This window comes from Rhinoraja longicauda, chromosome 8 (genome assembly GCF_053455715.1).
Source record: "Rhinoraja longicauda isolate Sanriku21f chromosome 8, sRhiLon1.1, whole genome shotgun sequence".
Classification (NCBI taxonomy): Eukaryota; Metazoa; Chordata; class Chondrichthyes; order Rajiformes; family Arhynchobatidae; genus Rhinoraja; species Rhinoraja longicauda.
In genome coordinates, this window is record NC_135960.1 from 35,538,619 (window position 1) to 35,553,074 (window position 14,456).

A 14,456-nucleotide genomic window follows, 5' to 3' on the forward strand; every position below is an offset into this window, starting at 1 on the left:
CGAAGATTGCGAGGAACATGTGGAGAGAGTATGAGAGCAGTTGGCAGGAGAATTAGGATGTTAATGGAATATGTGAGAATAGGTTTGAAAAATATAAATGGGGGAATGGGATTGATGGTACTGCTCCGAGAACCAGCATTGACTCAATAGAAACATAGAAACATCGAAAATAGGTGCAGGAGGAGGCCATTTGGCCCTTCGAGCCAGCACCGCCATTCATTGTGATCATGGCTGATCATCCACAATCCCCATATCCTTTGATTCCACTAGCCCTTAGAGCTCGATCTAACTCTCTCTTAAATCCACAAATTCACATCTCTCTGGGTGAAAAAGTTCCTTCTCACCTCAGTTTTAAATGGCCTCCCCTTTATTCTAATAAGATAAATAAATAATAGTTATAAGTAAGATTAATACTTAATCTTACTGTTCTGTTCTCCCCCAACATTGGGAACATTTTCCCTGCATCTAGCTTGTCCATTCCTTTTATAATTTTATATGTCTCTATAAGATCCCCTCTCATCCTTCTAAACTCCAGTGAATACAAGCCGTCTTTTCAATCTTTCCGTATATGACAGTCCCACCATCCCAGGGATTAATCTCGTGAACCTACTGCCTCAATTACAAGGATGTCCTTCCTCAAATTAGGAGACCAAAACTGCACACAATACTCCAAATGTGGTCTTACCAGGGCCCTATACAACTGCACAAGAACCTCTTTACTACTATACTGAAATCCTCTCGTTATGAAGGCCAACATGCTATTTGCTTTCTTCACTGCCTGCTGTACCTGCACGCCAACTTTCAGTGACTGGTGTACAAGGACACCCAGGTCTCGCTGCACTTCCCCCTTACCTAACCTGACACCATTGAGATAATAATCTGCCGCCAAAGTGGATAACCTCACATTTATCTACATTATACTGCAACTGCCATGCATCTGCCCACTCACTCAACCTGTCCAGGTCACCCTGCAACCTCCTAACATCCTCTTCGCAGTTCACACTGCCACCCAGCTTTGGTCATCTGCAAACTTGCTAGTGTTACTTCTAATTCCTTCATCCAAATGATTAATATATATGGTGAATAGTTGCAGCCCCAACACCGAGTCTTGCGGCACTCCACTCACCACTGCCTGCCATTCTGAAAAGGACCCGTTTACTCCTATTCTTTGCTTCCTGTCTGCCAACCAATTCTCTATCCATGCCAAAAGGCCTGCTGTGACATAAGTAAATATGAAACAATAAAATAAATATCACTGTGTTTGGAAAGTAAATGGATCATTTATGCTGGAGCCAACTGTCTTTGAGTTGTGTTTTGAAAAGGGATTTATCGGACTACTGTTCTTCCTCAGCAGATAACGAATGACATTTATTTTACACAGCAAAGGGAGTCTGTGGTCATTGCACCTGGATATACCTTGTCTCGGACCAAGAGTAACATCAGTGTCTCTCTGTGTGATGAATTCTTCAACCGACCTAAGCCTGTCAAGACATTTGTTCCAAGGTAATCTATACAATAAACAGTGTAATTTGCCCAGTGAGGCAGCGTGAAGGCCAGAAACAGAACCGGGAACATATCACTCTTTTATGTGTCCCCGAGCCTTGCCCAACTGACTATATTTATCCATTTACCTTCCAGTCTTCCACCACTATCTACCTTGTGGTATCTGCTAATATTGCTGCACTGCACAGCTTGTCATTTCTTCCCAGCACCTGTATCATCCAGCTTGGTAAATCTGTACTTTTGTTAGGCTTTCTATATCAATCTCAGTCTCCCTGTACTTTATATCTTGCTAAGTATATCAGCTCCTATCCGGTATAGTCCGTGTCTCCTCATATTGAACTGTTTGGTGTCCATCTCAACTCCGGTGCTTGCTTTATTTGTCCATGTCTGCCTGCAGTGTGTTGCTTGCTCTACCTGTGTGAATCTATGGCTGCACAATTGGTACACCTGTCTCAACTCCTGGACTCGCATAGATAGAAGCACATAGAAAATAGGTGCAAGCGGAGTCCATTTGGCCCTTCGAGCCAGCACCACCATTTATTGTGATCATGGCTGATCATCCACAATCAGTAACCCATGCCTGCCTTCTCCCGATATACCTTGATTCCGCTAGCCCCGAGAGCTCTATCTAACTCTCTTTTAAATTCATCCAGTGAATTGGCCTCCACTGCCTTCTGTGGCAGAGAATTCCACAAATTCACAATGCTCTGGGTGAAATTTTCTTTCTCATAGTTTTAAATGGCCTCCCCTTTATTCTTAGACTGTGGCCCCTGGTTCTGCACTCCCCCAACATTGGGAACATTTTTCCTGCATCTAGCTCGTCCACTGCTACATGGGTGGGTTTAAACTAAATAGTGGGGGGGACAAATTTGGAATACAAGGATGGAGTTAAAGGGAAAGTTTAGGAAAAGAGGTATGTCCCCCAGGGTCTCCTGTGCTCCAAGCTTGCTTCCTTTCCTCATCGTCACCCACCTTCTCTCTTCCGATATCTTCGGTGTAACAATCTCGCTATAGGTCCTGTCCAGGAAACTCTCATTTTCCCGGATGATCCTGAGTCATCCAGTTGCCTCTCCAGTGCCCCAACGCGGTCCTTCAGGAGCTGAACCTGGACACACTTTCCACAGTTGTAGCAGTCGGAGGCACCAGCAATGTCCTTGACCTCCCACATCCTGCAAGCATCACACTGAATCAGCTTACTTGTCACTTCACTGCGTCTCACCCCCTCCAACTTTTGGCGTAGTCTCTTCCCTCGGCCTCTTCGTTGAAGACTCTCGAGCCAAAGACTCACACTTTTCTCACAAGACTCCCGAGACAAAAACTCGCACTTTTCTCACAAGACTCTCGAGCCAAAGACTCGCACTTTTCTCACAAGGCTCTTCCCTCGATTAGGCTGCTCCCCAACATGCCACTCCCCTAGATCAAACCTTGCTTGTATTAGCTGATAAATTGACTAATTCACTAATTAGCTAACTTACCGATTTGCTAATTAAATTCCTCGGCCAATCCCTGCACTCACTTCTTCACCTGCTGCTCCTCTGCCGACCTTGAAGGTATGTGTTGCAGGCTGGCCCTGACCAGTTTTTAAATCACCCGCTCCTGAATAAACTGAAAAACCCCAAGAGATGACCTTCTCAGACAATCCCCGCACTCACTCACTCCTCCTCCTGCCGACCTTGAAGGTATGTCTCCTGCAATATATACTGTGATTTGACCTGTGACTCCATCTAGGTAATTACAGATTGCACTGTCTGTTGCAGTGTACACCAAGGTCCTCTGTTATAGATTCCATAAGTACAGCTTGTTGCATCTACTCCGGTCACCTTGGGATGATTTAATTTTATTTATAGCTGCCCACATTCAGTACAGGTGCTCCCCGCCTTATGATGCTTCGACTTACGATATTTTGACTTTGCGATGGTGCAAACGGTAGCGACCCGCAATGAGCCGCAGCTCGCTTCCGGCCACGTGAACACGTGTATTCAATGCATTTCAACAAGATATTTTCGGTTCCGATGGGTTTCTCGGAACGTACCCCCATCGTAAGTTGAGGAGCACCTGTACAACTTACTGCATTGTGTCTCAGCTTCAGCATCACTATGCCACTTGCTATTTCTGTCTGTCTTCCAGTAAATATGTCCTCGTCTCCTAGAACCATGATAGTTACTATATGTATCCCCATTTAGTTTGCAGGCCATGATATAATTACAAAAAATACTTTTACCCTACTGTTGCAAGCTTTTAACTATGGGTCCTTGGGTGGAGGTATAATACCCATGTGGCATGCATTTCTATCTTTGCCATGTGCCACTTTTGCTGTAGGGCACTATCGCATGGACTGCCCACAGTGATGGCACAGTTCACCTTTGTGACATTAACATGGGGCACTAACACACAGACCACCCACAGTGATGGCACAGTTACCCTGTAGGGTACTGACACTGGGCACTAACTCAGACTACCAACAGCGATGGCACCGTTACCCTATGATACTGTTGCCATAAAGTTAGTGCACAAGTGAGTCAATATTTGCACGCGGGATTGATTGTACATCAATTCCAAATGTGAGTAGCCACAACCTACGATAAACAAACTACCGTTTTAAAAGTACGTAATTTTAGTTGTGGTATGCGTGTTGGCTAATCCAAGGGAGTGAAGGAAAGTTGTGATGTGTTTTTAAGCAGAATAATGGAGTTCATGACTCTCCTTTATGACCTAACATTTATGACTTTCCTTGCAAGTATTAATTTAGATTTTTATCAAAATTTTCAGGCCTGAATCGGAGAAGGACACGTGAGTGTTCAATGTTTTTCTACAATTAAAGTAAGGCACCTTCAGCATCAGAATAATTTATTAAGTGTTCGTGAGCATCATTAAACAACGAAATATAGGAGCCTCCAGATGGTGAAATCATGAGTGAAATCCCATTTTCTCTCCTTTCCTAAAACTGCTCTTTCTACTTCCATATTGGCCACCACGTCACCCAAGCCGATGTGTTGCTGATGATATCCAGAGGTAATTATCTCAATACTTTCTGAGGTGGATTCTGCTGAACGTAAGCTGAAGTCTCTCACAATCTGGTACCTGCTCACACAATCACGACTCTGCTTACTGACCTACATCTAGGTCTTAAAATGTAGATCCCTGCATTGAAATCCTGGCTACTCGTCATTTCGGTATCCAGCACTCCCCCAAAAAACTCCCATCTTCTGCATCACTGCTTGTACATCTAGCATGAAGCTATGGAAATACCTCCCTAAACTCTACCTGCAATCTTGTGTATAAAACCTACCTCTCTGCCGACCTTCTGTCACCTCCTCCCTCAGCTCAATATTTTTGCTTGCACTTCAACTCCCCCTCCCATTCCCAATCTGACCTTTCTGTCCTGGGCCTCCTCCATTGTCATAGTGAAGCCCAGCGCAAATTGGAGGAACAGCACCTCATATTTCGCTTGGGCAGTTTACACCCCAGCGGTATGAACATTGACCTCTAACTTCAGATAGTCTCTGCTTTCCCTCTCTATCCCCTCCCCCTTCTCTGTTCTCCCACTAGCCTTCCTGTCTCTGACTACATCCTATCTTTGTCCCGCCCACTCCCCTGACATCAGTCTGAAGAAGGGTCTCGACCCGAAACGTCACCCATTCCTTCTCGCCAGAGATGCTGCCTGACCCACTGAGTTACTCCAGCATTTTGTATCTACCCATTTATTATTGCTTGTTGGTGCTACCATGACGTGTCAGGGGATGCCATGTTAAAGGAACTCTCAAAATGTAAATTATTGTTTTTAATAGATAGTAAGTGGGAGTTCTGGCTGACCTTTTACCTCCCATCTCCCAAGCCCATGGCATTGGGGCCAATGTCAGCCAACTTGGTAGAGACCACTGGTTGGTTCTGATCTTAGGGTGAAATTAGTGCCACAGTTGGTGGAGCAGGAGTTTGGCCAACCTGTTCCTCCCCGACCTTGTTCTCTGTTCAATTTTTTCTTAAGTTTTGGATCCAAACCACCTTGAAATTCATGCTGTTAATGCAACTTGACTCCGGTAAAGTTGAGATCTTGTACTTTCCAGGGAGCAACTGATCAGAGACCTGCAACAACAAATCAGTCAGCTTGTACACTTACTGGAACAAGAGAGTCACAAGCAAATGACCATTGAGAAAAAGGTGAGTCCAAACGAAGTAGGAGAAGTTCAGGGTGAGATTCCTCTCCTGTATTAGTATATTTGTATCACAGAAGGGACAGAGTGGTACTTGGAATGTGATTACCTGCTTTGAATGCCTTCTCCTGCTGATTAAAGAGGATGCTGCTGTTTCATGACAGAATGTGGATTCATTGACAGAAGTTTTTGTTGCAGCCACAGAGTATTGGAAGAGTCACAGAGTCATAAAGCATGGAAACAGGCCCATCAACCCACCAGTCCACGCCGATCGTCAACCAACCTTTTGCACCAATCCTACATAAATCCCATTTTATATCCCCCATATTCCCATTAACCCACCACCCCACCTTGCTCCTCCCACATTTTCCCACTCACTTAAGCACTAGGAGCAATTGAGGGTGGCTAGAAACTGCAGCACCCAGAGGAAGCTCCCACAGCCACAGGAATAATGTGCAAACCACACATTGTATTGGACGTCTAGCTGAAGTGGGGAGAAGAAGGTTCCAACCTAGTTCCAGGAGGTCCTGTTAGTGGAGACTAGATCTGGCTCTCGGTCCTGTTCATGAGATACTGGTATCTGACAGAGATCCACCTCTCGTTATATTAGTTGTGCACTCTCATGTTATCACATAGGTTTAACTACCCTTTCTGTCTGGCCGTTGCCATGGAAGGTGCATGCACATCATGGTTGACATCTGATGCAGTTTCTCTAGGGTGTAAGATCAGAAGAATCCTCTTTATACAGATGTCAAAGTCTTTCTGCCCCAGGTTGAGGTGAACAGTATGAGACCCTTTTTACAGGGAGGCCACACACTGCCAAAGAGATTATGATTATGGGCAGCATGAATGGCACGCTGAGTAAAACCGCTGTCTCCCAGCTCCAGAGATCGAGGTTTGATCCTGCTCTTGGGTGCAGTCTGTATGGAGCTTGCACATTACCCCTAATACCACATGAGCTTCCCTGGGTGCTCCCATTTCCTCACACGCCCCAAAGAGATGCAAGCTGGTAAGTTAATTGGCTGCTGCAAATGAGTGGTAGAATCTCATCAACGTGGGGAATAAAATGAGATTGTTGTAAGTGGACATGGCATGGTTGGCATGGGCTGTTGGGTCTTTTTCCCTGTTGTATGGCTCTCCGGCTCTAAATTAGGAGCAGGGAGAAGGCCACTTGCCCCCCCTCCCCCCCCCCAAGCAAGCCCTGTCAATCAATATGATCACAACTGAGCTGATCCAGGCCTCGTCTGTCTTCTGTGCAAGATTCCCTTCGACGCAATTTATCTCCATCCTCTTTAAACACCCCAACTGGTGTGGCTTCCACAATACGATACGATAAAACTTTATTTACCCCCAGAGGGAAATTGGTCTGCCGACAGTCACAACACACAAGGTACACAATAACTCGAAATTAAAAGTGAAAACAAAAAGAAAAAGACAAGCGACTGTTGGCTGGCTGCCGTGTGCACAGCGTCTTCACCGGAACAAATGAACAAACAAACAAACAAACAAACGAACAGCGACTTATCCCCTGGGCAGAGGATTCTAAACTGGAGTCCCCCCTCCCCCACACCGGGTCCCCCTGGAGGAGAGAATTCCAGAGATTCATCCCCCTTTGTGGGAACAGGTCCCCACACGACGATTTTAAATGCCCACTCCCTAATCTGTGCCAGATTGCTGCCAGGATTAGAGGGTCTTACTTTCAAGGAGGCTGGACAAACTTGGATTGTTTTCTTTGGAATGCCAGAGATTGAAGGGAGGCCTGATAGATGTATCTAAAATTATGATGGGCTTAGTTAGGGACATTCAGAACTATATTCCCAGGGTGGAAATGTCAAAAAGTAGAGTGCATAGCTTTAAGATGAGGCAGGAGGGGCAAAGTTTAAAGGAGATGTGTGGGGCAAGTCGCAAGAACATAGTTTCTCATTGGATATTATTGGTTCCAGTTTCAGAATGAGAACAAGGAGACAAGGTTGTTGTTGCAAAAGAAGCATGAAGCCGACATGAGGTAGGACAGATGTTCCTCAAAAATACGTGGTACAGATCTACAGTGCCCTCCATAATGTTTGGACCAAAGGCTCATCATTTATTTATTTGCCTCTGTTCTCCACAATTTGAGATTTGTAATAGAAAAAAATCACATGTGATTAAAGTGCACATTGTCAGATTTTAATAAAGGCAATTTTTATACATTTTGATTTCACCATGTAGAAATTACAGTAGTGTTTATACATAGTCCCCCCATTTCAGGGCACCATGATGTTTGGGACACAGCAATGTCATGTAAATGAAAGTAATCATGTTTAGTATTTTGTTGCATATCATTTGCATGCAATGACTGCTTGAAGTCTGCGATTCATGGACATCACCAGTTGCTGGGTGTCTTCTCTGGTGATGCTCTGCCAGGCCTGTATTGCAGCCATCTTTAGCTTATGCTTGTTTTGGGGGCCTGTCCCCTTCAGTATTCTCTTCAGCATATTAAAGGTATCTTCAATTGGGTTCAGATTGGGTGATTGACTTGGCCACTCAAGAATTGACCATTTTTTAGCTTTGAGAAACTCCTTTGTTGTTTTAGTAGTAAGTTTGGGATCATTGTCTTGCTGTAGAATGCACTGCCGGCCAAAGAATTTTGAGGCATTTGTTTGAATTTGAGCAGATAGGATGTGTCTATACACCAGAATTCATTGTGCTACTATCATCAGCAGTTGTATCATCAATGAAGATAAGTGAGCCAGTACCTTCAGCAGTCATACATGCCCAGGCCATAACACCCCCACCACCGTGTTTCACAGATGAGGTGGTATGCTTTGGATCTTGGGCAGTTCCTTCTGTCCTCCATACTTTGCTCTTGCTATCACTCTGATATAAGTTAGTCTTCGTCTCATCTGTCCACAAGACCTTTTTCTAGAACTGTGGTTGCTCTTTTAAGTACTTCTTGGCAAACTGTAACATGGCCATCCTATTTTTGCGGCTAACCAGTGGTTTGCATCTTGCAGTGTAGCCTTTGTATTCGTGTACATTAAGTTTTCTGCGGACAGTGGTCATTGACAAATCCACACCTGCCTCCCGAAGAGTGTTTCTGATCTGTCGGACAGGTGTCTGGGGATTTTTCTTTATTATAGAGAGAATTCTGTAATCAGCTGTGGAGGTCTTCCTTGGCCTGCGAGTCCCTTTGTGATTAGTAAGCTCACTCTTTCTTCTTAATGATGTTCCAAACAGTTGATTTTGGTAAGCCTAAGGTTTGGCTGATGTCTCTAACAGTTTTATTCTCGTTTCTCAGTCTCATAGTGGCTTCTTTGACTTCCATTGGCACAATTTTGGTCCTCATGTTGATAAACAGCAATAAAAGTTTCAAAAGATGATGGAAAGACTGCAGGAAAGGCCAAGTGCTGAGAGCTCTCTTATACCTACATTAAGGAGGCATTTAAACACACCTGAGCAATTACAAACACCTGTGAAGCCATGTGTCCCAAACATTATGCTGCCCTGAAATGGGGGGGGACTATGTATAAACACAGCTGTAATTTCTACATGGTGAAACCAAAATGTATAAAAATACCTTTTAATAAAATCTGACAATGTGCACTTTAACCACATGTAATTTTTTTCTATTGCAAATTTTAAATTGTGGAGTACAGAGGTAAATAAATAAATGATGGGTCTTTGTCCCAAACATTATGGAGGGCACTATATGTTTGGTGCAGACTGTGCTCTGGTAAACATCCTGAGCAATGAGGAGGATGGAGGAAAAAAACTAAATTGTTAAGGTGAGTTTATCTGTTTCAGTGCAATCGCGGCCATCCATGCTCTGGAAATCAAGGTTTTGAGGGAGAACTATGAAGAAGCGATGGTGGAGTTCAAAATGGAAGCAGAGATGCAGTACGGTATGCAGGAACAGTCTGTTCACACTGCTCGGAAGCACTTGGCTTGTGAAGACGATTTGCTGTCTTTTTTGCTGGTTTCCAAACATTTTTTTTGTTTAAAAGAGAGTCAATTAATTATCTCAAAATGGCTGTCATCCCCTCCCCAAGGTAGTTCCGGTTCTAGTAATTTGTCACTCAATGAATTATCGGAAGATGAGGTTTTGTGCCCGTTCTAGGTAAGATTTGAGACCACGGTATACCAAAATGAAGACCCCCATGCACATTGCCATGTATTCCTCACCAATGGCCCTGGTACTATCAGTCAGACTCTGTGCATTGACTAATTAATGTCACAATTAGAAAGAGTTTGTTCACGTCGCTGTGAGAAGTTTAATGTCCTCACAAATCTGTTCCTTGTACAGTGCAGTGAAGCATTGCCTTCCAACAAGGTTGTTCCATTGCCATCCAACAAGGTTGGCCTAATGCTTGGATCTACTGAATCTGCTTGCTGCTCATGCCTCAAGTTTCTGCTTCCTGTATCTGGATGGTTTTAGTTTGGTGCATGGGGTATTAGTTTGGTCTGATGAAGTGCAAGGGAACTACACTGCTGTTATGCAGGACACATGAGATGCCAGGTTATCAATTGCAAGGGAAAGTTACTGGACTAGTCTGATAAATGATGAATGAGGAAATAGACCAGCCCAAGTTGTGGCGCAGTCTTGTAGACACTGAGCATGTTTTCATAAATGATGATTGTGGTTCCAGTTCTGTCTGATGTACAGACTTGGGGTTTTGATCCATTCTCATATACAGGATTTGGGCTTCTGGTACATTCTCAATTACAGGGTCTGGGGTTCTGGTCCATTCTCATATACAAGATTCTGGTCTATTTTCATATACAGGGCTCAGGGTTGTGGCCCATTCTGATATACAGGGCTCGTGGTTCTGATCCACTCTGATATACAGGGCTCGGGGTTCTAGCTCGGTCTGAGTTATTAGGTTAGGGGTTCTGATCTCGGAGTCATTATTAAATAAAACTAGACCAAGTGGACACTTTGGGCCCAAACCTCTCCTGCATTTAATTTTTTTATTTTTTTATTTATTTAGAGATACAGCGCGGAAGCAGGCCCTTCGGCCCACCGAGTCCGCGCCGCCCAGCGATCCCCGCACATTAACACTATCCTACACACTAGGGACAATTTTTACATTTACCCAGTCAATTAACCTACATACCTGTACGTCTTTGGAGTGTGGGAGGAAACCGAAGATCTCGGAGAAAACCCATGCAGGTCACGGGGAGAACGTACAAACTCCGTACAGACGGCGCCCGTAGTCAGGATCGAACCTAAGTGTCCGGCGCTGCATTCGCTGTAAGGCAGCAACTCTACCGCTGCGCCACCGTGCCACCCTTGGTGCCACATTGGTGCAGCACCTCCTCCCCTCCCCCCTCCTCACCTCCCTCTCCCCCTCCTCACCTCCCCCCTTCTCCCCTCCCCCCTCTCCCCTCCCCCCCTCTCCCCCCCCCCCCCCCACCCTACCTCCCTCCCTTTGCCCTCCTTATCTGGACCTATTTGCAGTGTTGGAGCAACACTTGGATGAGTCTTTTGCATACTGTATAACTTGGGATATACGGACTGGATTGGTGTATGTCGGTCTTATATGAAATGGGTAGGATCTGATATGCTGTTTACTTATCACCTGGATCAAAACGTCTCTGACCTCGAATGACTGTTTTAGATTAAACAAAAAAAATCTTCTCTCCTTTTGTTCCACAGCTGAGTTAAAAGGACAATTTGATGATGCACAAGCTGCATTTATGTCCTATAAGGTAAGGAACAAATAAATCTTGAAACTTGAGAGCAATTGTCTAGGGCAGCAATTAGTCTTGGAGTGCTGCAAAGTTACTATTTTGATGTATTCTACACCAGTGATGTTCTATTAGTAGTTTGGGAGGGGTGAGGCTGGTATTTAATCAGTTTCTAGAGGAACGGAGTGGGAAGGGTAGAACTAGTGAAGTTGGAAACAAAGAAACAGAAAGACAAATTTGCTCTGCCAGTTTGTTCAATCAAAGTTACCCTTTATCTCAATACTGCATTGTACTGTCTCCCAACTCGATTTCCCCATCCAATATCCCTTGATGCCTTTTGTGGCTAGAAATATATTTGTCAATGTCACCTTCACCACCCTCTGAGGAAAAGTGTCCCCTTATCTTAGTACTGTTTGTCTTATCTCAGATTAGGAAGACACTACTTAGCCAAGGAAGGGGTTGGGGAGGGTCATGGGGAAAATTGTGTAAACATGTTTGATGTTTATATTTAATACCTGTCTTGAGCAAATAGATGAGGCCTCGGTCAAATAAGGTGAGAATGTCAGCATTCAATGGGTCTTTTTGGTTAAAGCAAAATACAGATGCTTCTGGACTTACAATGGGGTTATGTTCCGATAAATCGAAAATATCGTAAGTCGAAAATGCATTTAATACACCTAACCTACCAAACATCATAGCCATTTCAGTCCACCGGGTCCGCACTGACTCCCACACATTAACACTATTCTATACCCACTAGGGACGATTTTTACATTTACCAAGTCAATTAACCTACATACCTGTGTGTCTTTGGAGTGTGGGAGGAACCCGAAGATCTCTGAGAAAACCCATGCAGGTCACGGGAAGAACGTACAAACTCCGTACAGACAGTACCCGTAGTCAGGATCAAACCCGGGTCTCTGGCGCTGCATTCGCTATAAGGTAGCAACTCTACTGCTGCGCCGCCACTTAACCATGCTCAGAACACTTGCATTAACCCGGGAAAAGATCAAAATTCAAAATTTGAAATACGGTTTCTACTGAATGTGTATCGCTTCTGCACCATTGTAAAGTTGAAATATCGTAAGTCGAAGCATCGTATGTCGAGGAGCATCTGTATTTAGTTTTAATCAGCAATGTCTGAAGAAGGGTCTCTACCCGAAAAGTCGCCCATTCCTTCTCTCGAGATGCTGCCTGTTCCGCTGAGTTACTTCAGCTTTTTGTGTCTATCTAATGTCCATCATAATGTGTCTTCAGCTAAAGTGAGATATTGTGTTTAAACCAAACTGCAGCTTTTACAAGGGAGGTGGATTTTGACTTCACAAGCTGCTAGCAGTGAACCTGAATGATTCTTCCGACCCTTGGATAATGTCCATCAATCAGAACTTGAGCTGACCATCCTCAGCTTTCTCACACAGCCTCACGCACTCAGCTCACAGTTTGCGCACACTGCAGCATGATAAACAATCTCCCAGTATGATCAGAGCAGAGCGAGATTCTACAAAACCAGAGCAGTCTGGGACCATGGAAGATGCAGCTAGAATTGTACCAGATTCTCACCATCCCATCAAACTGGATAATGAAACACTTCCTCTTGTCCAGCTGCTCAGGTCTGAGATTGAATCCTGTCCTTTCATCTGATGCTGTAGATAGTTGCACAGAGCTGGCGTGTAGGTGTGGTGGGACTGGTGCAGTGCTAGTCCTAGCTCATCACATACATACTCGTGCAAATTAATTGAGTCAAGCATACACTTGGATAGAACAAGTTAATACACATGTTGCACTGTTACCTTTTATTAATATAATTGCACTATTTTGTCTTTAGCACATTATATGTCCACACTACATGATATGTCCACCACTTTATCAAGTCTTTGACATGATTTGTCATGGATTTGACCAGATTCTGACTCTTTCCAAGGATATGTTTCATCACGATACTGCCACTGGATTATGACCTTGATGAGCTTCTCTCTCATGGTACAGTCCTTTCCTTTCAGTCTCTCATTGATAATTGGCCACAAATTCTCAATCTGATTAAGATCAGGTGAGTTTCCAGACATGTATCTCCTTCTACGGAAAAATTAGGTGACCATCTATGATGTGTGGTACGGGGCAAGGCCTTGGTGGTATATCCCAGAACCATCTGGGAAAGTCTTCACCATCTCCAGCACCACTCTTCTTGGCAATACATCAATACATTCACTGGAATTTAGAAGGATGAGAGGGGATCTTATAAAAGCATATTACATCGACTTCTCCAACTTTAGATAGTTCCTCTGTCCCTCCCTTCCCCTCCTCCTTCCCAGATCTCCCTCTATCTTCCTGTCTCCACCTATATCCTTCTTTGTCCCGCCCCCCTGACATCAGTCTGAAGAAGGGTCTCGACCCGAAACGTCACCCATTCCTTCTCTCCCGAGATGCTGCCTGACCTGCTGAGTTACTCCAGCATTTTGTGAATAAATCGATTTGTACCAGCATCTGCAGTTATTTTCTTATATATCTTAAATTATTAAGGGATTGGACACGCTAGATGCAGGAAACATGTTCCTGATGTCGGGGGAGTCCCGAACCAGTGGCCACAGTTTAAGAATAAAGGGTAGGCCATTTAGAACTGAGATGAGAAAAAGCTTTTTCACTCAGAGTTGTGAATTTGTGGAATTCTCTGCCTCAGAAGACAGTGGAGGCCGATTCGTTGGATGCATTCAAAAGAGAGTTAGAGCTCTTAGGGCTAGCGGAATCAAGGATGTGGGGAGAAGGCGGAAAAGGGGTACTGATTGTGGACGATCAGCCATGATCAAATTGAATAGCGGTGTGGCTTGAAGGGCTGAATGGCCTACTGCACCTATTTTCTATGTATTTATGTATATTGCGGTGATATTAGTCCGTCCGCTGGGTGCAGTGGACCAACACCGTAGTAGCTGGAACAGCCCCAGAACATCCTCTCTACAGGATCTTTGATGAACTGGTTGATGTGGGATTTTAACACCGGTTCTCCTAATTCCCCACACATGTTGGCTCCGTTGGTCCTGAACCAGGAAATAGCTTTTGTCACTTTTCTCCAATCTGCACATCTTCAACCATTATATTGTTAAAGTGGACTTTAATATCACCAAATCCCTAATAGCCTGGAGG

The 14,456-nt window shown here is 44.3% G+C and overlaps 1 protein-coding gene across 1 annotated transcript in view; it reads left to right on the forward strand.

Annotated features, from left to right (window-relative positions):
- Nucleotides 1–14,456, forward strand: part of LOC144596252 (flagellum-associated coiled-coil domain-containing protein 1-like) — a 50,532-nt gene that overhangs the window by 14,543 nt on the left and 21,533 nt on the right. The window contains exons 4-9 of the mRNA XM_078404469.1: nt 1,382–1,503; nt 4,273–4,293; nt 5,568–5,661; nt 7,598–7,659; nt 9,438–9,535; nt 11,290–11,342. Coding sequence (XP_078260595.1) covers nt 1,382–1,503; nt 4,273–4,293; nt 5,568–5,661; nt 7,598–7,659; nt 9,438–9,535; nt 11,290–11,342 — 450 coding nt within the window. The remainder of the gene's footprint in view (nt 1–1,381; nt 1,504–4,272; nt 4,294–5,567; nt 5,662–7,597; nt 7,660–9,437; nt 9,536–11,289; nt 11,343–14,456) is intronic.